At 44.0% G+C, this 23,143-nt stretch overlaps 1 protein-coding gene across 3 annotated transcripts in view; it reads right to left on the bottom strand.

Moving 5' to 3' along the window:
* Positions 1-22,363, bottom strand: part of PRKAA2 (protein kinase AMP-activated catalytic subunit alpha 2) — a 28,803-nt gene extending 6,440 nt beyond the window's left edge. Inside the window, exons 1-7 of one of the 3 annotated variants that reach the window (XM_075832683.1) lie at positions 22,146-22,363; positions 14,459-14,600; positions 11,976-12,069; positions 10,528-10,672; positions 8,247-8,334; positions 7,900-8,124; positions 2,027-2,525 (exon numbers count right to left, since the gene is read on the bottom strand). In XM_075832683.1, coding sequence (XP_075688798.1) covers positions 2,027-2,525; positions 7,900-8,124; positions 8,247-8,334; positions 10,528-10,672; positions 11,976-12,069; positions 14,459-14,600; positions 22,146-22,239 — 1,287 coding nt within the window. In that variant the 5' untranslated portion in view covers positions 22,240-22,363. Of the gene's footprint in view, positions 1-2,026; positions 2,526-7,899; positions 8,125-8,246; positions 8,335-10,527; positions 10,673-11,975; positions 12,070-14,458; positions 14,601-22,145 lie in introns of those variants that run through there. The other 2 variants (XM_075832684.1, XM_075832685.1) reach the window with 2 other exon arrangements.
* Between the last annotated feature and the right edge of the window lie 780 nt (positions 22,364-23,143).

The raw sequence follows: 23,143 nt of genomic DNA, 5'->3' as shown, positions 1-23,143 counted from the left end.
TTCTTGTGAAATTCTCGATAAGTTTGATTTGTCACATGACCCTCTTCCCATTGAAAAAACTAAAGTTGGATACAAAATGTCCGACTTCAAAATGGCCGCCATGGTCAACACCCAGCTTGAAAAGTTTCCCCCCTCCCATATACTAATGTGCCACAAACAGGAAGTTAATATCACCAACCATTCCCATTTTATTTAGGTGTATCCATATAAATGGCCCACCCTGTATATCTAAAAAGAGGTAGAAGAAAAAAAGCAGCACTTCGTAATTGCATAGGTTGGTGCTATGCGGTCCTGACCTTGATCCAAACGGTCCTCTAGATATATGCAGAAATGACCGCAGCACTCCAATTGGCAATTTCTGCATATATTTATATATATGTGTGTGTATATATCTATGTATTTGTGTGTGTATATATCTGTGTATGTGTATATATCTGTTTGCATGTATATATCTGTGTATGTGTGTGAGTATATGTGTGTGTATAAGTGTGTGTATGTATCTAAGTATTTGTGTGTGTATATATCTGTGTATGTGTATATATTTATGTGTATGTATATGTGTATGTATATGTGTGTATATGTGTGTGTATATATCTATGTATATATATATGTGTATGTATCTATGTAAATGTGTGTATGTATCTATGTATATGTGTATATATCTATGTATATCTGTATATGTGTATATATCTATGTATATCTGTATATGTGTATATATCTATGTATATCTGTATATGTGTATATATCTATGTATATCTGTATATGTGTATATATCTATGTATATCTGTATATGTGTATATATCTATGTATATCTGTATATGTGTATATATCTATGTATATATATATATATATATATATATATATATATATATATATATATATATAGCAAAATCCAATACACAGGTCAGCACTCCAGGTTAAGTGAAAGAAGGATCTTTTTATTCACCACATGCAACGTTTCAGCCCTGCTCAATGGGGCCTTTCTCAAGCCTTGAGAAAGGCCCCATTGAGCAGGGCTGAAACGTTGCATGTGGTGAATAAAAAGATCCTTCTTTCACTTAACCTGGAGTGCTGACCTGTGTATTGGATTTTGCTGTGGATTTGGGACACTGGTCGTGTGTCTGAACAGGGACTTGTGCACCCTATACTGGAAGAACGGTGCTGCTTTTGCTTTGCTTTTTTCTATGTATATATATATCTATGTGTATGTATGTTTCTATCTATGTATATGTGTATGTATCTATGTGTATGTATGTTTCTATCTATGTATATGTGTATGTATCTATGTGTATGTATGTTTCTATCTATGTATATGTGTATGTATCTATGTGTATGTATGTTTCTATCTATGTATATGTGTATGTATCTATGTGTATGTATGTTTCTATCTATGTATATGTGTATGTATCTATGTGTATGTATGTTTCTATCTATGTATATGTGTATGTATCTATGTGTATGTATGTTTCTATCTATGTATATGTGTATGTATCTATGTGTATGTATGTTTCTATCTATGTATATGTGTATGTATCTATGTGTATGTATGTTTCTATCTATGTATATGTGTATGTATCTATGTGTATGTATCTTCGTGTATTTATATGTATCTGTGTATATATCTATGTGTATGTATGTGTGTATATGAGGTAGTTGGAGGCTACACAGTGTGTTATATTCTTGTTTTTTCATGCAGCTTTGTCACATTGTATCTAGTATTAGCTGAATAACTACTCTCACTATTATATGTTAATAATTATAACACTTTGCATCCAACTGAGAGATTTGCAGGTAATAAATTCCAGAACAATGGACGTCCAGTCTCTGTGGAAACATTGCAAACTGACAGGCTTTGGAATTATGGGGAGGGACATCTGTGAAGAACTACAGCGTCCATGACCACCATGTGGGGGAAGGGGGGTGGGTGACGACCTCATTGAGAACATTTCTGCTGTTGTCACTTTCCAGCCCAAAAGGAAACGACACAAATAATTTTTTCACACAAATTTTTCGCCTTAATTCTCACCTTCCAATCAAAATCCAGCTGCGTCATTGCTCTGTACACCTCGGCCATAATATCATGAGGTTTACTCTGACTGCGGATCCCCAGGTGCCATTTGGCTTTCTTCACGGTTAAGGGCTTAGGTTTGGTAGTGTTCAGGGCATCCAGTGAATTTCTGGCTTTGGGGCTATCCGCAATTAAGGGTGGCATTCGTTCTGGGTGAGGTTTGACCCCTGGGGGGATGTGCATTTCATCCATAAATGATCCAGTGGGTGGACTGGAGGCGAGGTAGAATTCACTGGCCTGGTGCATGATTCTTCGGTTGTCTATGATGAGATGGTAAGCCACTGCTAGTTGATCTTGTGGATCTCCGCTGTAGAGACTGTTCATAAACTCTGACTCGGTGCACTCAAATTTATCACAAACTTCTTTCACGGCTTCATCGTCAATCGCGTTGGCGTCATAAGATGGGTCTTCTGGGAACAGGTAGCTGGGGAGATCCTGCTTAAACCACTCATGTTCTCTGGGGTCAAACAAAACACGGTCCATTAAATACTACAACCCCAGCCGGAGAATGAATGACTAAAATCCAAGGAATCCACCCAAAAGTGATCATACAACCAGAAGGTCACCATGGTGGAGACCTCAGAAAGAAAACTATCTATCCCTCCATTCAGGGCTCAATTCATGGAGACTAGATCAACCCAACAAAACATTAGGACGTATCAATCAAACACTAGGTGAGGGCTTGGCTAAAAAAAATTGATAGTCCCAACCCAACCTAACTCGGCAGTACCAGTCCGATACAGAATTAAATATTGTGTAGCCTTCTAGTAGGAGCTCTAAATGTGAACTAATGGAAGTCTCTAGATTCTTGCATGGATTAGAGGTGTTCTCCATACACAGAATGTCATTGATGTAAAGTCCAACCGATGATGTGTAACTCACAGGGGAACAGTATATTTCTGCTGGAGGTTGGGACTCTCCTAAGTTTAGACCATTTTTGGGGCTGACTACTCGAGTATTCCTGTGTTTGTTTACTTTAAGTCTTGTCTAAGGAACGCTGTTCCCAGAGGAAATTGCATTCAGATCAGGGCATTTTACCGATCAGGCTTTAAAGGGCTCATAGCTGCTCAGTCCCTCCTGATGACGTCACAGTACTGGTGCGATGACATCATTAGGCCCAGCCCACCTGCTTCTCCAGACAATACAGAACTTAACCTCCCTTCCCATAGGACACAATGTGATTTAACCATTAGGCTTCGTTCACATCTGTGTCGGGGCTCCGTTCAGTTGTTCCGTCAGACTTTTCTGTTAGGGGAACCCATGAACGGAATCCAAACTGAAACAAACGGAAACCATAAGTTTCCATTTGCATCACCATTCATTTCAATGGTGACGGATCCAGTGCGAATGGTTTCCGTTTGACACCGTTGCGTAAGGGTTCCGTCATTTTGACATAATGAATAGCGCAGTCGACTACGGTATTGATTCCGTCAAAATTACGATGACAAACAGAAACCATTTCCACTGGATCCGTCACCATTGAAATCAATGCTGATGCCAACGGAAACCCCATGGTTTCCGTTTGCTTCAGTTTGGATTCCAGTCATGGGTTCCCCTGATGGAAAGCTCAGACGTAACCCCTGAACGGAGTCCCGACGCAGATGTGAACGAAGCCTAATGGTTAAATCATGTTGTGTCCTATGGGAAGGGAGGTTAAGTTCTGTATTGTCTGGAGAAGTAGGTGGGCTGGACCTAATGATGTCATCGCACCAGTACTGTGACGTCATCAGGAAGGACTGAACAGCTGAGTCTCAACGCAGATCTGAACGAAGCCTTAGGGTATGTTCACACGCAACTGGACTTGGTGGGCTTTGACTTTGCAAACACCCAATAGGTTTTCTGTGGCTGCTCTACAAAGTTTTGACAATGGCGTCACCCGTCCCATTGAGAGAATCATTATCCTGGACTACTGACAGGTCAACAGTGCACATCGAAAACCACCTTAATTGAATTTGCTAAACTTCCCCCCGTAATCCGTCACACAATTACACGTTCATGTAAACCAAACAAATGAAGGGCACGAGGGAGAAAAGGAAAAGAAAAACAACCTGTCCAGAAAACTGGTTCCTAACGGCAGCTTGAAACCCCTTCCTGGGGGGCCCGTGAAGGTCACTGAAATGTGTTCAGCTGAATGGCTGCAGAGAAAACCCCCAGACGCGTTTCTGGCATTTGGTTCAGGATGTGGGAGATTACCCATAATCCCCCTTTTTCACGCTATAATACATTTCGCTATGGTTACAATGAACTTGTCATAACACAACTTCGCATTAAGCCCCTTCACAGCTATCAGTCAAAAGAGTCGCGGCAACCGCTGTGCGTTCAGGGTCGGGTACGGGTCACGCCGACTGCCGTTAACTATTTGCTGTGAAATGTCAATTTATTTCTGGAACCATTTGATGTTTTTTTCTCATCGTATAGACCCCCACTGCTTGCTGCTCCCCGCTTTGGAGGAACTACAACTCCCAATAGCTGCAGTTTTGGATTATATGAGCAAATAGAAACTTGAGGTGTAATTCTCTCGTTTTCTCAGGTGGGGGCGACAGATCAAACAAACAGTAAAAGGGTTTCCCCGTTTTAGACATATTTTGATAGGTGGAGGTCATGCATTTGGGATCTCCCTTTATCAGGAGAAGAGGGGTGCCCTGATCCCCATTCTGCAAGCCAAGATGGCCACACTAAACGCAGAGGTGCATGAGCGCGGCTCTCTGTGATAGGAGAATAGCCATGCACACCTCTCCATTTGGTCTCCCCCTGTATACAGCCTTGGCCTGCAGGAGAGCTGGGGACCCCTGTCTTCCAAATAGATGGGACCCCCACCCATGAGACATGTGGATACGTTATAAATGTCTAAGCTGGGAAAACCTCTGCAAATTAAGCTTAAATATTGTCAAATGAAAAGTTCTGATACTTTCTAACATATTTTGTGTTTTTCGCTTTCTCACCTCTTTCAAGATCTCTGCTTTTTGTCATAGAATGGAAACATTGTTATTTTCAATAAGAGATTAAAAATCTGTACTGATCATGTCCAACACAGGCGCAGGGTCGCTGAACGACCGCAGAAGGAACCCGTGCAAGGACATTATGCTGGCCCCCAACTCTACAGTAACTCAAAGAACACCCCCCTTATGTCCCTCTAACAGTCCACCAATAATTGTGATCCGTTATCCTTAGCTCAGTCCCTTACATGCAATCCAATAGACCGTACAAACCTGCTGTCTAGGTGGCAGCGGCTGTGCAGGCTGCACCAATGATATGTCCGTCCCTGCAGAGGTGTATGGCTTGTTACAATGTATCAGAGCTCTCTATTCCACTGAGGTGAAGCAATTGTCACACAGAGTTTTTTGCCAAGTTTTTTGATGCGAAAACCGCGCCGCAAAACTCGTCAAAAACGGCCCGAAAATGCCTCCCATTGATTTCAATGGGAGGCGGAGGCGTCTTTTTCCCACGAGCGGTAAAACCGCCTCGCGGGAGAAAGAAGGGACATGCCCTATCTTCGGGCGTTTATGCCTTTGACCTCCCATTGACATCAATGGGAGGCAGAGAAAGCGTATTTTGCTGCGTTTTATGCCTGCGGCGCTCAATGGCCGCGTTCGAAAAACGCTGCGAAAATTGGCGTGCAGGGAGAGGAAAATCTGCCTCAAACTTCCAAACGGAATTTTGTGAAAGAAATTCTGCCTGCGAAAAACTCAGTGTGAACATGGCCTTAGGGTAAGTTCACACGCAGCGTATTTTCCACAACGCATTTCATTGTGGAAAATCCGCAGCATCATACAGCAGCACAGAGGATGAGATTTAAAAAAAATGATAAGCGAAAAAAACGCTCAGAAATTGACCTGCGGTGCCTTTTTTTTTTTTTTCTATCTGCAGCATGTAAATTGTATTTGCGGAAACGCTGCTTATTTGTTGCGTGTTTTCCCCATAGAATTCAATGGGAGGTAAAACACGCGACAAATAGCAGATGTTGCGATTTTTGCGGCAGAAAATCTGCGATTCCGCCGCAAAAAGCGCAACTCTTTTTTATACTGAGGCTATGTTCACACGCTTAGCAAAAAACCTATGAAAATACTGAGCTGTTTTCAAGAGAAAACAGCTCCTGATTTTCAGACGTTTTTTTAGCCACTCTAATTTTTCGCGCCGTTTTTTCAGCCATTTTTGGAGCTGTTTTTCTATAGAGTCAATGAAAAACGGTTCCAAAAACATCCCAAGAAGTGACATGGAGTTCTTTTTCGCGAGCGTTATTTTACGCAGCCGTTTTTCAAAAAGTTTTTCAAAACGGCCACGTAAAAAAAACGCCCCGTCAGAACAGAACGCCGTTTTTCCCATTGAAATCAATAGGCAGATATTTGGAGGCGTTCTGCTCCCGATTTTTCGTCCGTTTAAGGCCCGAAAAACGGCCAAAAATAAGCCGTGTGCACATACCCTTACCCAGAATTCTGTGTTTCCTCGTCCATGCCGACCTCCTGCGATGACGTTTCATCCCATGTGACGGCTGCAGCCAATCACAGGCCAATCACAAGCTGCAGCGGTCACATGGAATGAAACGGTATCCAATACGTCCTGGGTGCAGGGATGTATCGCCGTGGCTACTTAACTACAACTTTTAATTTTTTGAATGTGCGGTTTTCCGCAGCGGACATTCCGGCCGAAAAATGACACCACAATTTGCTGTGGTTTTTCAGCCGTAATTCCCGGCGGCGCCCAGGGTGGATACGATATGTGTGGTTTTACGCAGCCTATCCACCCTGTGTGAACACAGCCTTAGACCTGATTTACACGAGCGTGTGCGTTTTGCGCGCGCAAAAAACGCTGCGTTTTGCGCGCGCAAAAGGCACTTGACAGCTCCGTGTGTCATCCGTGTATGATGCGCGGCTGCGTGATTTTCGCGCAGCCGCCATCATAGAGATGAGGCTAGTCGATGTCAGTCACTGTCCAGGGTGCTGAAAGAGCTAACTGATCGGCAGTAACTCTTTCAGCACCCTCGACAGTGAATGCCGATCACAATATACACCAACCTGTGAATAAAAAAAGACGTTCAAACTTACCATGAACTTCCTGCTTCCTCCAGTCCGGTCTCCCGGCCGTTGCCTTGGTGACGCGTCCCTCTCTTGTCATCCGGCCCCACCTCCCTGGATGACGCGGCAGTCCAAGTGACCGCTGCTGCCTGTGATTGGCTGCAGGCGGTGCTTGGCCTGTGATTGGCTGCAGCTGTCACTTGGCCTGAATTGTCATCCCGGGAGGTCGGACTGGAGGAAGGAGCCGGGACTTATCGGTAAGTCCGAACTTCTGTTTTTTTTTTACACGTATATGTATATTGTGATCGAAAGTCACTGTCCATGGTGCTGAAACAGTTTAAGTCTTTCAGCACCGTGGGCAGTGACTGTCTCCTGACGTCGCGTACCCGAACATTTTTTGCCGGGTTCGGTCAAAACGAGTTCGGCCGAACCCGGTGAAGTTCGGTGCGCTCATCTCTAATTTGACACTCCGTTTGGATGTTTGTAAACAGAAAAGCAGGTGGTGCTTTTCTGTTTACATTCATCCTTTTGACAGCTCTTGCGCGAATCACGCAGTTTGCACGGAAATGCTTCCGTGCGGCATGCGTGGTTTTCACGCACCCATTGACTTCAATGGGTGCGTGGATGCGCGAAAAACGCACGATTATAGAACATGTCGTGAGTTTTACGCAACGCACTCACGCTGCGCAAAATTCACGCATCGTCTAAACTGCCCCATAGAGTAATATAGGTGCGTACGACACGCGTGAAAAGCACGCGCGTATATTACGCTCGTGTAAATGAGGCCTTATACTGCACTCAATAGTGAAGGATTTTTACCTTATGTCTTTGATGGTGGAGCGTTTCAGAGGGTCGACCTGCAGCATGTGCATTAACAATGTCGCCACCGAGCGGTTCAGGTACTCGGGGATGTAAAATACTCCACCACGGATCTTCTTGAAGAGGGTTGGAACGTGCTCATCATCAAAGGGCAAAGTCCCACACAGAAGGGCGTATAGGATCACCCCGCAGCTCCATATGTCCACTTCAGGTCCAGCATACAATCTATAGAATGAGACAAGTGACATATAGTGGGGGAGGGGGAGATTTTTTTTCTATATAATAAAAAGAAGGTTATTTATTCTAGAAAATTCCGTAGCGGGTCGGAGATCACGCTCATATCTTACCTTCCTGATATGACTTCAGGGGCTGCGTAGTTTGGGGAGCCACAGCTCGTACGTAGGAACTCCCCGTCTGACATCATGTTAGACAGACCTGTGCAGAATGAGGGATTTAATGTGATGTAGCAGAGCTGAGTTTGTCACAATGTGCCCTTTGTGGTGAATATTAGTGATTTGGTTAAAAACTAGTAAAGGAATAAGATGATGGGGAAGTCGTGTAGTGTCAGGGGCCGGAGAGGATGCACTGACACCTGGACCCCCTATGTCTGAGGGGCCCGCAGGATGTTCTGCCACAAGTAGAGCAATTCTATGACATGTCCAGGGAGGAGACGATGGATGACACTTATTGAGGAACACGGCTAGAAATATCTATCGCACTCCATCCATGTCTGAACAACGTCCGCTCTACAGTCTCACATGCGGCCGCTTACTTATCTATCTTCATCACCTAAATTACTGGTTTTTACTTTTTTTTATTGTTCACTTCATTCTCAGTCTGTTCAGTGTTAAAAAAAAAAATCCGTTATTATATGGAAACCATCAACAAGCTGCTGTTATTCTTACCATGTATCTCAATTTAGTGGGTTAAAGGGGTGTAGATGTCTTGAACCCGATTTATTATGCGTGTTAGACTCCTTTTGCACCTTCCTAGACAGTTTTGAAAAGTGTATAGAAAAGAGGACATAGTGACATGTCAGAAGTTTTGATTAGTGGGGTCCGAGCACTGAGAACCCCACCAATCACTAAAACGAAACGGCAGAAGCATTCGTGTGAGCGCTCAGCCGCTTCATTTGTGTTTGGCTTTTTACGGGAAGCCGATGTAGCGGAGTACGGGCTCATAGACTTTCTATTTAGTCCGTACTCTGATACATTGGCTTTCTGGAAAAAGCCGAACAGACATGAAGCGGCCGAACGCTCACACGACCGCTTCGTTTTAGCGATTGGTGGGGTTCTCAAGTGCTCGGACCCCACCGATCAAAACTTCTGACATGTCACTATGACATGTCAGAAGTTTGTTGAACGTTTAGTTACCCTTTAAGGCTTGGTTCACACAGTGCAGATTTCGCATTCATTTTTTAAGCCCATACCAGAATTGGATCCAGGAGAGGAGACCTATAAGGCCTTCATTTAGATTTTTCTTCTCTTTCACTTTCGTTCCTGGTTTTGGCTTAAAAAATAGATGCAAAATTGACATCAAATCTGCACTGTGTGAACGAGGGCTAAATGTGCCAAAATTGTGCAAACATTTTGGCGCCATTAATCGGTCAAAAGTAACCAAGAAGAGGAGTGAGAAGAGAAGAGAGTCTAACATATCTAGTAAGATGTGCCAAATTTATCACACAGCGTGCGCCATGGGAAGAAGTTTGCTGCATCTTCTGCCTGGTCTAGTTTAAAACAATAAAACGAAATCTACCCCATTGTGTTTTATTTCCTCACCAAATTCAAGATCTGTGCTTGCTGTCAGCGAATGAGAACATTTGTGGTTACATCCCGAGGCTAAAAAACTAAAAGGACCTAATACTTGTCACAGCTGAGGGTTTGTTACAAACGTATCGAGTCTAGACCGTCCTCTATGGTGTAAGCTGTCTGGACTCCAGGCTGATACATTTTACTTGCAATGATACATTGTAGCAAACTGTCAGGACAAAGATGTAAGGGCCTGTTCACATCAGCGTTGGCTTCCGTTTCCCTCACCATTGATCTCAATGGTGACGGAAACGTTGTTAATGGCTTCCGTTGGTCACTGTTGTGACAGGGTTCCGTTGTTTTGACGGAAACAATTGCGCAGTCGTCTGAGATCAATGGTGAGGGAAACGGAAGCTGAGGTTTCCGTTTGCCTTTCCGTTGAGGGGTTAACCTGGCGGAAACCTCCGACGGAACGCCTCAACGGAAGGGCAGCGCTGATGTGAACAGGGCCTAAGCTGCTGATGTTTAGTTCACAGAGGATTGTCTAGACTGGATACAATTGTATCAAACCCTCAGCTGTGAAAAGTATTTCGGTCAGGATGGGTTTTCAGCCCCTGGATATAAACAAGAATGTTTGTATTCACTGACAGTAAGCAGAGATCTTGGAAATAATAGGGAATTGACGCATAAAGTATATTAGAAAGTTGCGGAATGTCATTTTACAATGATTAAGACTGGAGAACTGCTGAGTAGTGAGAACACGGAGGATTTGGAGGATGGATTTGTTTGCCAGCGCTCAGTGAAACACTTTATCCTGACAACCTTCAGCAAACGACCTGCTCGCTGGCGGCATTCCTGGAACGCTTGCGGAGTCACATACCAAAGTCAGCAATCTTGGCATTCATGTGTGCGTCCAGTAACACGTTCTCCGGTTTCAGATCCCGGTGAACCACCATATGTCTGTGGCAATAATCTACAGCGGACAGGATCTGCTGGAACAGGCGCCGGGCCTCGGCATCTTCTACCTAGAAGGAGGTAAAATGGCTTTTAGCTTTGGAGAGGGTCATGCGTCAATGACTCCAAGACAAGCATGACCCCCCCCCCCCCCGGCCAGCCTGGCAGACATGAGCGAGCGACGGAGCGTTATACTGGAATACATCTATAAGGATTGTACGAAAATACATTTCATGCACAAAGCTGCTCTTAAAGGGGCTGTCTAGATATAAAAAATTGACCGGTGGGGGTCCGACTTCCTGCAACCCCGCCGATCAGCTGTTTTAACGGGGCCTCTCGTGTGAGTGCTGCATTGCCTTCCTTACTGTCACTGATCAGTAGGGGTGCCAAGAGTCTGAGCCCCACCAATCAAGTATTGATGGCCTATCCTGAGGATAGGCCATACATTTTTTTATGACTGGCCAACCCCTTTAAAGAAGTTTAAAACAAGTTGTATTTCGTATTGCTTGCGGCAAGATTGGAAGTAATCTGCTTAAACACTTTGTGCTGCTGGGATGCTTCCCCCAGTGCCCTTCCACTTGTCTCCATTCTCCCCCTCACATCAGGGCACTGTCCCTATCACATACAGTCCAGTCCTCGCTAATATAATCACATGAGAAGACGGGTCACTGCTCACATAAGATCACCATATTCCTCTCCTGAAATACTCTGTGCTGCTGGGGCCCCTGCTCCTTCCACTATGTAACTCTCAGTCTGTGATCTTTCACTTGTCTCCATTCTCATCCTCACAACATGACACATACAGCCCTGTAACTCTCACTATGTGATCTCAGACAAGCTCAGCACACTCTTATCCTGAAATACTCTGTGCTGCCGAGGACCACCCTCCTTTTACTATGCAGCTCTGACCTGCACTTTTTAATAATAGCAAGGAGCACTTTGGTCCTCTAGTATATTTTGGGGAATTGCTATTTATTTTCTTTCCAGTTCACATCTTGTATCTAGAAACTCGGCGCTTGTTCACATTGTAACTATAAAATCTGATAACTAGTGCAGGCTGAGATGGGGATGGCATGGAGTGGCCGCTGCCAGGCTGCTTAACCCCTTCTCTGCTGCCAGCACCTGGACAATCCTGGTCTGAGAAGAACCGCTGAGTCACTTGAGCCAGACTGGTTGCTATGGATACAATGTCTGACAACAGTAACATTCAATAGGTAGAAATTCCCTAGCAACCAGTCTGTTGGATTACTCAGGAATTGGCACTGAGCTGAGGGCAGGAAAGGGGCAAGGAGGAACGTCAGGACTTGCCATTCTCATATATTGGGGTGTGCTACTTTGGGGATCACACAACTCTATGAATACTTTAGGACTTACCCGCCCATGTTTGCATATATAGTCAAATAACTCTCCCCCTGGGACATATTCCATCACCATAAAGAAATCAGTCGGGGTGCTGATCACCTGGTACCTTTAAGAGAATACGGTTACATTGAGTTACACTTTAACCAATCAGCACGACAAGGAGAATCATATAGTAATTATAGGATGTCCTGGACTGAAGGGGTCAATAGTGACAACCAATATAGGTGACCGCTGTGTGTCTTTTCAGAGTCTGGGGTTGAGGGGAGCTGTTTATAGGGGGAAGACATTTGCCATCATGGTCTTATAAACTAAACTAAGGTAAAGGCTATGTGCACCTTCGAAAACCTTTATTTATTTTTTTATAAAATTGCCTATCACTGTGTTTGGAGCAACTTTGTAATTACATTTTATTAAAAATTATTTTTACTTTTTGAGATACAGCTGCTTTGTATCCTGTATATAGAGTAGCTGTATCTTATGCTGAATCCTGTATCCGTCAGGTCCGCGGAACTGACAGGCTCAGTGACAGCGGGTTCTGCGTGTCTCTGACAGTTCATAACTTACATGTGATCGATACAGGTGGATCCTGCGTGTCAGAGAAAAAGGACCTGCTGACACTGAAACCGTCAGTCCCGTGGACCTGACGGATTCAGATCTCAGTGTAAGATACAGCTGTTCTATATACAGGATACAAAGCAGCTGTATCTCACTTGAGTGTCTGATGGAGAACTGATCTACATATCTATATGGCCACCAGAGATTTCATTCTTCCTTCCTAAAACAAGGGGGACTGACAGTCTTGTGGACTTGCACTGGGGGAACACATGGAGTAGACACATAGATCTTCAGTGTCACCTTGTGGACCTCACAGCTCCCATGGGAACATCGTCCTAGATATCTGCATTGGATCATCATTATCTGAGACGTATCCAGGCAGGAAATGAGTGGCGTGACCCCCAATGGCATGAGGTGGCGTGCGCAGCTGACACATATGGCATCCAGTATATGGGATAAACATACAGTACGACACGCTACACTTGTACTACTATGTGGACACAATGGGGCAGATTTACTAATGTGTCTGGTCATAAAATGTGTCCAAAAATGTGCCACAATTTGGTGCACTTAATTTTAGAACGGATGCTCAAACCCCTCTAGACACATTAAAACAAAGTTCCAAAAAAGTTGGCTTACCGTAAAGGGGTGTAGCTTAAAACGTGCCAAATTGCACCAAAATGCGCCAAAGATCTGCCACTTAATTCTGTCACAAAATAACTCAAATCAAAGGTGGTATAAAAAGGAGAAAAGGGTCTAGCGAGATGCTCTAAATGTATCATCCAACGCGCGCCACTTTGATAAATTTGGGGCATCTTCTGGTTGCCTGGTCTAAAACGTACACAGCTTAGTAAATCTGCCTCAATACATTTTGCCCTACTGTAGGATGTGGGCACAGTGGGGCATATTTCCCTTCCATGTGGCTACAGTGGTACTATGTGGACACTTTACATGTTGCCATTCAGTGTGGGCACAGAAGATATTGCACTACTGTATGGAGACAATTTATGTTACATTGACAATACATTCTGCTCCTCTGTAGAATGCCGGCATGGTGGTGCCTAGGTGGGCACAGTACATGTTACATTGGCACTACTGCTGTGCGAGCACGATATACAATGATAATATGTTACAATACTTTATACACAAAGTTGCACAAAGCCGCAGATAGAAACATAATAAAATCCAGTGGTGTAAAAGGAGAAGCCGCATCTCAGCGCAGAAGAGGATATCCCAATATGAAGTCTGTTTCCTCTCAGCAAAATACAAGGAAATACTTCAGTCTTCTATTATTTTTGGGTAAATTCCTTATATTTAGATAGAATGGGACACAGAACTCCGCAGACCCCGCGTGACGTTTCCCGGCCAATTCCCCAGGGAACATATTTGTTGTTAAACTCTGTACAAGGAGATCAGAGATAGCGAGGCATGAAGGTCACAAACAAGGCGGCCAATGTTTATATACAATGTACTGCGGGGAGCGAGTGATATGGAAACACGGGCTTAGAGGAGGGGGGATAATAGCAGGTTTATTATCAATAATAATAGTGACGATGACGATGATGATAACATGTTTATTGTTAGTAGTAATGTTGAGGATTATAATACCAAGCTTATTAAAGGGGTGCCACACTAATGTGAAGTGCGGATGCAGAATGGATGGGGGGAGTTGGAGTCCTGTCTTTGCCAGGGGCTGCAATGCTTCAGTAGAACTCTATGTAAGCAGTTAAATCCTTGTAGACGTTCCCACAATGCACTGCAGCAGGGTATGAGATGTGAGGTGCTGCAACCTAAAAGTGAGCAGGAACTAAAATCTTAAATGCAGCTTTAGATGTGACTGGAGTATAAGCCATGATGCTATTGAATATCAGTACAGGATAGGTGAACTTTATAGAGAAGATGTAACGCTGGAACTTAATACCTTCACTCCAGATACTTACAGTTTAATAATATGCGGATGACGGAAAAGTTTCAGATTCTGAATCTCCCGCTTAATTTTACCGACTACATCCAGACTCCGAATCTTCTGTCTGTTTAAAATCTTCACTGCGACTTTATGTCCTGTCAGCTGGTGTTCCCCGACTAAGAACATAAGAGATCACTGGTGTTAGCATCTTCTGCCCTTTTGCACTGTTTACATTGTTTTATATCAAGTGTTTCCAATGTCGGGATAACAGCAAATTGGGAAACGGCGCTGGAGCTTCCACCATGCTACCCACCATGGCCTAAACTTACATATTGGCGCCAACTCCGGTATTACTTTTGGACTGTGTAGCATTATTATTTCAGCTCTACATAGCAGTGTTAGCATGGCACTTATGTTTCCACTGTATAGTGTATGTAAGCACTGTATGGCAGTATTATATGGACATTGTATGGTACTGTTATTTGGTACTGTATGTTGCTATTATGTAAGCACTGTATGGTGTATTATATGGACATTGTATGGTACTGTTATTTGGTACTGTATGGTGTATTATATGGACATTGTATGGTACTGTTATTTGGTACTGTATGGTGATATTATATATGCACTATATGGCGGCATTATATGGTACTGTTATTTGGCACTGTATGGTGCTAATATCTATGCACTGTATGGTGTATTATATGGACATTGTACGGTACTGTTATTTGGTACTGTATGGGGCTAATATATATATGCACTATATGGCGGTATTATATGGGCATTGTACGGTACTGTATGTTGCTCTTATGTATGCACTATGTGGCGGTATTATATGAGCATTGTACGGTACTGTTATTTGGTACTGTATGGGGCTAATATATATATGCACTATATGGCGGTATTATATGGGCATTGTACGGTACTGTATGTTGCTCTTATGTATGCACTATGTGGCGGTATTATATGGACATTGTACGGTACTGTTATTTGGTACTGTATGTTGCTATTATGCATGCACTATATGGCGGTATTATATGGGCATTGTACGGTACTGTATGTTGCTCTTATGTATGCACTGTACGTTATATTTCCTGTCATAGGGAGACATCACAGTCTATACACAGAGGGAGGGAGTTACAGAGGCTGCCGCTGTAATTTTGGACTATTTGACAGCTCCATAGACAAAACACTTAATAATAAAGTTGGAATTTTAAGTGGCAACAATTCTGTTATTAACACTTAGAACTACAGGGAATCCAAACCACCTGCACGTGCCCTGCAGGAACCACCTAAATGTGCTGTTTATGACCGCCTGTATTTGGTTATAATGGGCAGAGAGAGATTAGCATTGCATGGGCAGAATACAGGCTGCCATAAACAGAACATCTATTCAGCTGACGCCTCTTGCAGGAGAGCGGCCTAAGAAAGTGATTCTGATTATAATAGTATTTTAGGGAATTGGTATTTATGGATTCACCTCCGAAGTTGTGTTCACTTCTCTACATCTAAACATTTCACGTGAACATCTCGGCTGTTTCCAGGTAAATGTGATATATTTTAGGCCGCACATGTTTTGTAAACATTATATAATAAAACCACGGAGGTGTCGCGCTGCCACCGGCTGCCAATTTCTGGGCACTTTTAAACATCATTAGAAGTGCCTTAAAGGGATGAATTATAATTGAGAAGGCTGTAAAAATGCAGGTGGACGTCAGTAAATGGTGGAAAATGTTTTATTGTACAACAGAAGGACAAAGTAACGGACCAGGGAGAATTTCCTAAAAAAAAAGGCCAAAAGGAACAGAAGTAATTTAGCAGTGCCACACTGGTCACCTATCATAAAGGCAGAACAGCTGGCATGACCGTATGTCTGACAATGTGCAATGCCAATGGGCAACACACAGCGAACACTAGAGTCTCGACCACAGATTTACTAGACACCTGAGTGACCACTTTCCATACAATCTCTAAATAATCAGATTAGTGTTCAGGGCTCTAGAAAAGCTGGATGACAACTCCTGTAGAAGCTTTAATGGTGACCATTGTGATCACCAGCATGTCAACCAGCTTTCCCAGAAACAAATATGGCTGTAGAAAATATTAAGACTAAATGAAGAGTACGTGTAACAGCCGCTATTATACTCCAGAGCTGCACTCACTGTTCTGCTGGTGGAGTCACTGTGTACATACATTACTGATCCTGAGTTACATCCAGTATTATACTCCAGAGCTGCACTCACTATTCTGCTGGTGGAGTCACTGTGTACACACATTACATTACTTATCCTGTACTGATCCTGAGTTACATCCTGTATTATACTCCAGAGCTGCACTCACTATTCTGCTGGTGGAGTCACTGTGTACATACATTACATTACTTATCCTGTACTGATCCTGAGTTACATCCTGTATTATACCCCAGAGCAGCACTCACTATTCTGCTGGTGGAGTCACTGTGTACATACATGACATTACTTATCCTGTACTGATCCTGAGTTACATCCTGTATTATACTACAGAGCTGCACTCACTATTCTGCTGGTGGAGTCACTGTGTACATACATTACATTACTTATCCTGTACTGATCCTGAGTTACATCCTGAATTATACTCCAGAGCTGTACTCACTATTCTGCTGGTGGAGTCTCTGTGTACATACATTACATCACATTACTTAACCTGTACTGATCCTGAGTTACATTCTGTATTATACTCCAGAGCTGCACTCACTATTCTGCTGGTGGAGTCACTGTGTACATACATGACATTACTTATCCTGTACTGATCCTGAGTTACATCCTGTATTATACTCCAGAGCTGCACTCACTATTCTGCTGGTGGAGTCACTGTGTACATACATTACATTACTTATCCTGTACTGATCCTGAGTTACATCCTGTATTATACTACAGAGCTGCACTCACTATTCTGCTGGTGGAGTCTCTGTGTACATACATGACATTACTTATCCTGTACTGATCCTCACTTATATCCTGTATTATACTCCAGAGCTGCACTCACTATTCTGCTGGTGGAGTCACTGTGGATTAGTACATGATAAGTGATATAATGTATGTACTCAGTGACTCAGATTTTTATATAGATTGTATCCTTTTGCTGAATGATAATAACTTCATACAAGAGGACAACTCAACAATATTTATATTTACTAGTTATATTTTTGCACATCTAGTTTAGTGGTTGTTATATATAGAAAGTTGAGGGGGAGGGATCAGATATACTAAGTAGTGGCTGGAAAACTCAAGATTTTATATTCACTATGGACCATTGTATTTTAGGTTAAAAAAAAAGGTCTCTAAACTCATTGGACCTTGTGTCAAAGTTGTCCGTGTTGCCCATAGCATCAAACAGAGCTCAGATTAAACTGCTCCGGAAAAATTAAGGGTATGTTCACACGCTAGCTGTCATTTACGGCTGAAATGACAGCCTGTTTTCAGAAGAAAACAGCTGCGTCGTTTCAGCCGTAAATGCTCCTCCTCGTAATATACGACGCGTCTGTGACGCTCGTATATCTTGAGCTGCTCTTCATTGAGTTCAATGAAGAACAGCTCAAATTACGTGGCAAAGAAGTGCCCTGCATATAATGTATTTCAGGGTATGTTCACACGCACTAATTCCGGACGTAATTCGGGCGTTTTTTTGCCCCGAATTACGTCTGAAAATAGCGCCTCAATAGCGCTGACAAACATCTGCCCATTGAAAGCAATGGGCAGACGTTTGTCTGTTCACACGAGGCGTAATTTACGCGCTGCTGTCAAAAGACGGCGCGTAAATAGACGCCCGAGTCAAAGAAGTGACCTGTCACTTCTTTGGCCGTAATTGGAGCCGTTATTCATTGACTCCAATGAATAGCAGCGCCAATTACGTCCGTAATGGACGCGGCGTTCAAGCGCCTGCACATGCCGTTACGGCTGAAATTACGGGGATGTTTTCAGGCTGAAACATCCCCGTAATTTCAGCCATTACGGACGCCCTCATGTGAACATACCCTCAGTGTCCTGCACTTCTTTGCCGAGGCAGTCAATTTATGCGTCGTCGTTTGACAGCTGTCAAACGACGACGCGTAAATTACAGGTCGTCTGCACAGTACGTCGGCAAACCCATTCAAATGAATGGGCAGATGTTTGCCGACGTATTGTAGCCCTATTTTCAGGCGTAAAACGAGGCATAATATGCCTCTTTTACGCCTGAAAATAGGTCGTGTGAACCCAGCCTAAAGCTGCACTGTGATTGGTTGCTATGGGCAACAAAACTTATTATTTCCCTGCAGCATATGATCTGGATGACAATAGCAACTTTTATTTTCCTGGCCGAAAAATTCTCTAGAATATTCTGTGACGTTTATAAGGGTTGGTAATATGGCATAATAGGGGGAGAAATCTCACAATCGTTATGGAAAACCCACAACAAACGGTCGCTCCATCTCTAATGCAACAATCATTCAGATCCGGATTTAGTTGTCGGAGACTTAGCAAAAAACGAGGGATTGTCCAAACAGTCGCCACGACCTTGACTTCAGAACTGAATTAGAAAAATATATCAATGACAAAGTTTCAGTTTTGTTAAGGTCCCGGAGAACCCCTTTAATCTTCTGTATACTAAAGCTGAAATAAAAAGGCCGGGTATATAATGGCTGCTTGGCATCTGGGTCACTAAGAGTAACAATGTTACATTCTATTCCAGTGCTGTCCCTATAGGGCCCAACACAGATGTGGGTAATTCCTGTCAGTCACACGAAGCTATTCCTATAGGAAGAGGCGGTGAAGCTCTGGATATTTATATAACCCCCTAGAAAGACTAGTAAGATTCGTGCGCTGAAACAACATGTACTCAAGCAGAACCCTCCACGGGTCACAACACAGATGTAGGTATCTCCTGTCAGTCATCCATTCCTATAGGAAGCGCCCCTGGATATTTATATAACCACTCCAAGTGTGCCCCCAACCACACGTATGTAAACACGCTCCCCTACTCACTTACCTGGTAAGACCCACTTAGGTCTAAATAACCCTATAAAGAACTGTAACTGCTTAATAAGGCAAGAACATATTGAAACAGGTGGCTCTGGTGTATGACCTAAGGAGGGCACAGCGTCTGCTGCCAGCCAGTGGTAGGGAACGTTGATACTTGACAGTCTACAAGACAGAGCCAGGTGGTCATGTAATAAAAATATGACGCACATTTGGGTCAGCCGAGTGACGTATGTACAAAAATGTTCCTGAATAGCTCAGCATAGAGCACTCCGCTTAAAAGCGATGTAAACCTTTGTAGGGCTTTTTTTTTATTTATTTTTTTATTTAAATGTGTTTATAAATATTTTTCTGGATACATTGAAGCTGCAGCGCAAAAGAAATAAATACAATTTTAAATAAACATGTGTCTATAAACACTAAATACTTACATTTAATAATAATAATAAAAAGGCTAGAAGGTTTACTTACCCTTTAAGTCTCTCTGAGGGTAAGGAGCAGCATTAAAGGGGTTTTCCAGTCCGTAAAAATATATGGCCTATCCTCAGGATAGGCCATCAATAGCTGATCAGTCAGGGTCCCGGGACCCCTGCCGATCAGCTGTTTTGAAGTGAATGGGGGAAGAAGGCTCCAGTACCTGTGAATCGCCGCTAAATGTGTGTCGAGGATTGACGGCGAGCAAGTAGAAATGAAGGGGAAGCAGCACTCGTACAAGCGCTGCGGCCCATTCAAAACAGCTGATTAGTGAGAGTCCCAGGAGTTGGACCCCGACTGATCAGCTATTGATAGCCTATCCTGAGGATAGGCCATCAAGTCTTAGGGACTGGAAAACCCCTTTAACACAACCACAACGCGGCCGACAGACCAGCCAGCACCCATTTTTGGCGCGGCTATCAAATTGTTTGTGTGTTGTTTTAAATTGGTCGCATTGCGGCTGCGTCAATACCGCTACGTGGGGCCTTACCCTAAGGGTATGTGCACACGATAACGACAATTACGGCTGAAATTACGGAGCTGTTTTCAGGAGAAAACAGCTCCTGCATTTCAGACGTAATTGCTCGTACTCGCGTTTTGCGAGGCGTCAATTACTGGCGTAATTTGGAGCTGTTCTTCATTGGATTCAATGAAAAACGGCTCAAATTACGCCCCAAGAAGTGTCCTGCATATAATGTATATAAGTGTCCTGCACTTCTTTGCCGAGGCAGTCATTTTACGCGTCGTCTTTTGACAGCGACGCGTAAAATTAAAGGTCGTCGGCACAGTACGTCGGCAAACCCATTCAAATGAATGGGCAGATGTTTGCCGACGTATTAAAGCCGTCTTTTCAGGCGTAAATCGAGGCGTAAAACGCCACCATTACGCCTGAAAATAGGTCGTGTGAACCCAGCCTAAGGGTATGTTCACACGAGGGCGTCCGTTACGGCTGAAATTACGGGGATGTTTCAGCCTGAAAACATCCCTGTAATTTCAGCCGTAACGGCATGTGCAGGCGCTTGAACGCCGCGTCAATTACGGGCGTAATTGGCGCTGCTATTCATTGGAGTCAATGAATAACGGCTCCAATTACGGCCAAAGAAGTGACAGGTCACTTCTTTGACGCGGGCGTGTATTTACGCGCCGTCATTTGACAGCGGCGCGTAAATTACGCCTCGTGTGAACAGACAAACGTCTGCCCATTGCTTTCAATGGGCAGATGTTTGTCAGCGCTATTGAGGCGCTATTTTCGGACGTAATTCGGGGCAAAAACGCCCGAATTACGTCCTTAAATAGGCCGTGTGAACATACCCTTACAATCCAACAGTAATTTTGAGCCACTAAATTCATTACATGCAATCTAACAAACAGTAGGAAGCTTCTTTGGGTAACTAAACGTTCGACAAACTTCTCACATTTCATCGCAACATTTATTTTTGATTGGTGGGGGTCTGAGCAGTGAGACCCCCACCAATCCCTAAAACGAAGCGGCAGAAGAGCTCGTGTGAGCGCTTGGTCGCTTCGTTTCTGTTCGGCTTTTTCAGGAGATCGATGTATCAGAGTACGGACTCAATATAAAGTCTATGAGCCCACATCGGCTCTATGGAAAAAGCCGAACAGAAATGAAGCGGCTGAGCGCTCACACGAGCTCTTCTGCGGTTTCGTTTTAGCGATTGGTGGTGGTCTCAGTGCTCGGACCCCCACCGATGAAAAATAAATGTCACTGTTTGTAACGTCTGGCAATCCAGTGCTACTATTCCTATTGGACCATTTCTAGTCATTTATAAGATCCCCTGCCCCAAGCTCTCCCACCCTCTAGCAGTATATAGATCTTTCTATGTAAGGGGCGGTGAGGGGGGGTTGAATGTTTGTATATATATATATACATTCAACCCCCCCTCACCGCCCCTTACATAGAAAGATCCACCAAGTATATAAGTCAAAACAGCCCCCAAAAAGACCTGCACCCCCTTATTACACCCAGAGTTTTTGGGAGCAGGTGGCTCGGGGGCCTCTGGCGTATGAAATATGGGAGAAGCAGCAGCTCCGAATCCAGCGCTTTCTAGTTACAATGTATCAATTGCTATTCACAGAGCTCTCTACGCAACTGTCAGCGGCGGCCGCGCTGTCCAGGGAGGAGCCCGGCGCTACGTAATCAGCGTAACTCTCCCTGCTCTCCGCCCGGACTGCCAGCGTCTTCCCAGCACAGCAAGAACATGACAAACCCGAGAAAAGAAGGAACGTGCACTTAACTCTTCACTTTTCCGAAGGTGCCGACCCCCAGCGTGTCCCCCAGGACGTAGTGTCCTATCTTAACGCGTCCTTCGTGCTTCTGCTTCTCAGCCATCTTTGCATCCTGCTTGTACCCACAATGCAGCTGGGAGAGGGAATGCCCGGCTGGCTCCTGCCTGACAGCTCACGACTGGCATTTGTCAAACGCCACAGTGTCTGACCTGACAGGCAGAACAGCTGATCGGTGGGTGGAGGGGTCTATTGGGCAGCAGGGCAAGAGGGGAAAGGGTTAAAGGTGCAGTGTTGATGTTTGTTATTGCTAAACATAAACACAGGATTCCTGGCTGCCCCTCTGAAATGGACCCAAGGGGAGGGGGTACCAGGCAGGGGCATCCTGCTTCTTATACAGAGCAAATTGCCAACCCTTCTGCATGCTGGCATGGAGCTTACAGGGTGAGGGTCGGGGGCAGATTAGCAGCTAGTAATAGACCTATAAGGGTTAACAGCATTGCCCCAACCGACCTCAAGTCCTTGAGATTTCTGCATATTTTTTTTTTATAATTTTTTTTTTGGGGGGGGGGGGGGGGGGCATACTAGTGCAGGATATATATATCACCTACATGGATAATTGCACCACTGTCCCAGAATCCTGAATGGTAAATGTGCCCACATATGCATTGACATGGCTGAGGGGACTCTATGACTAGCAAGGATTTCCATCCAGGAGTCTTGGTTAGTTAGATGGGGCCAGAGACACTTACTGAGAGCTTCAGCATTCCTACAATTTGATTGCAGGTCATGCAAAAGAAAATTTAATTCATAAGTTCTCCTTAAATGCATTTTTTTAACTTAACCCTATTGTGTCGAGGGTCTAGTGAGGGCATGACCAGACGTGGTGGAATTGCTCTGGAATTCCGCTGCGGACACGTTTCTCCATTGCTTTCTACACTTTTTTCGTTAGGTTCGTTTACACGTTGCGGACAATTCCGCTGCGGAGTATAGGCTGCGGTACGGAATTT

This window comes from Rhinoderma darwinii, chromosome 7, assembly GCF_050947455.1.
Source record: "Rhinoderma darwinii isolate aRhiDar2 chromosome 7, aRhiDar2.hap1, whole genome shotgun sequence".
Taxonomy (NCBI): Eukaryota; Metazoa; Chordata; class Amphibia; order Anura; family Rhinodermatidae; genus Rhinoderma; species Rhinoderma darwinii.
This window is presented reverse-complemented; position numbering and strand designations above follow the sequence as displayed.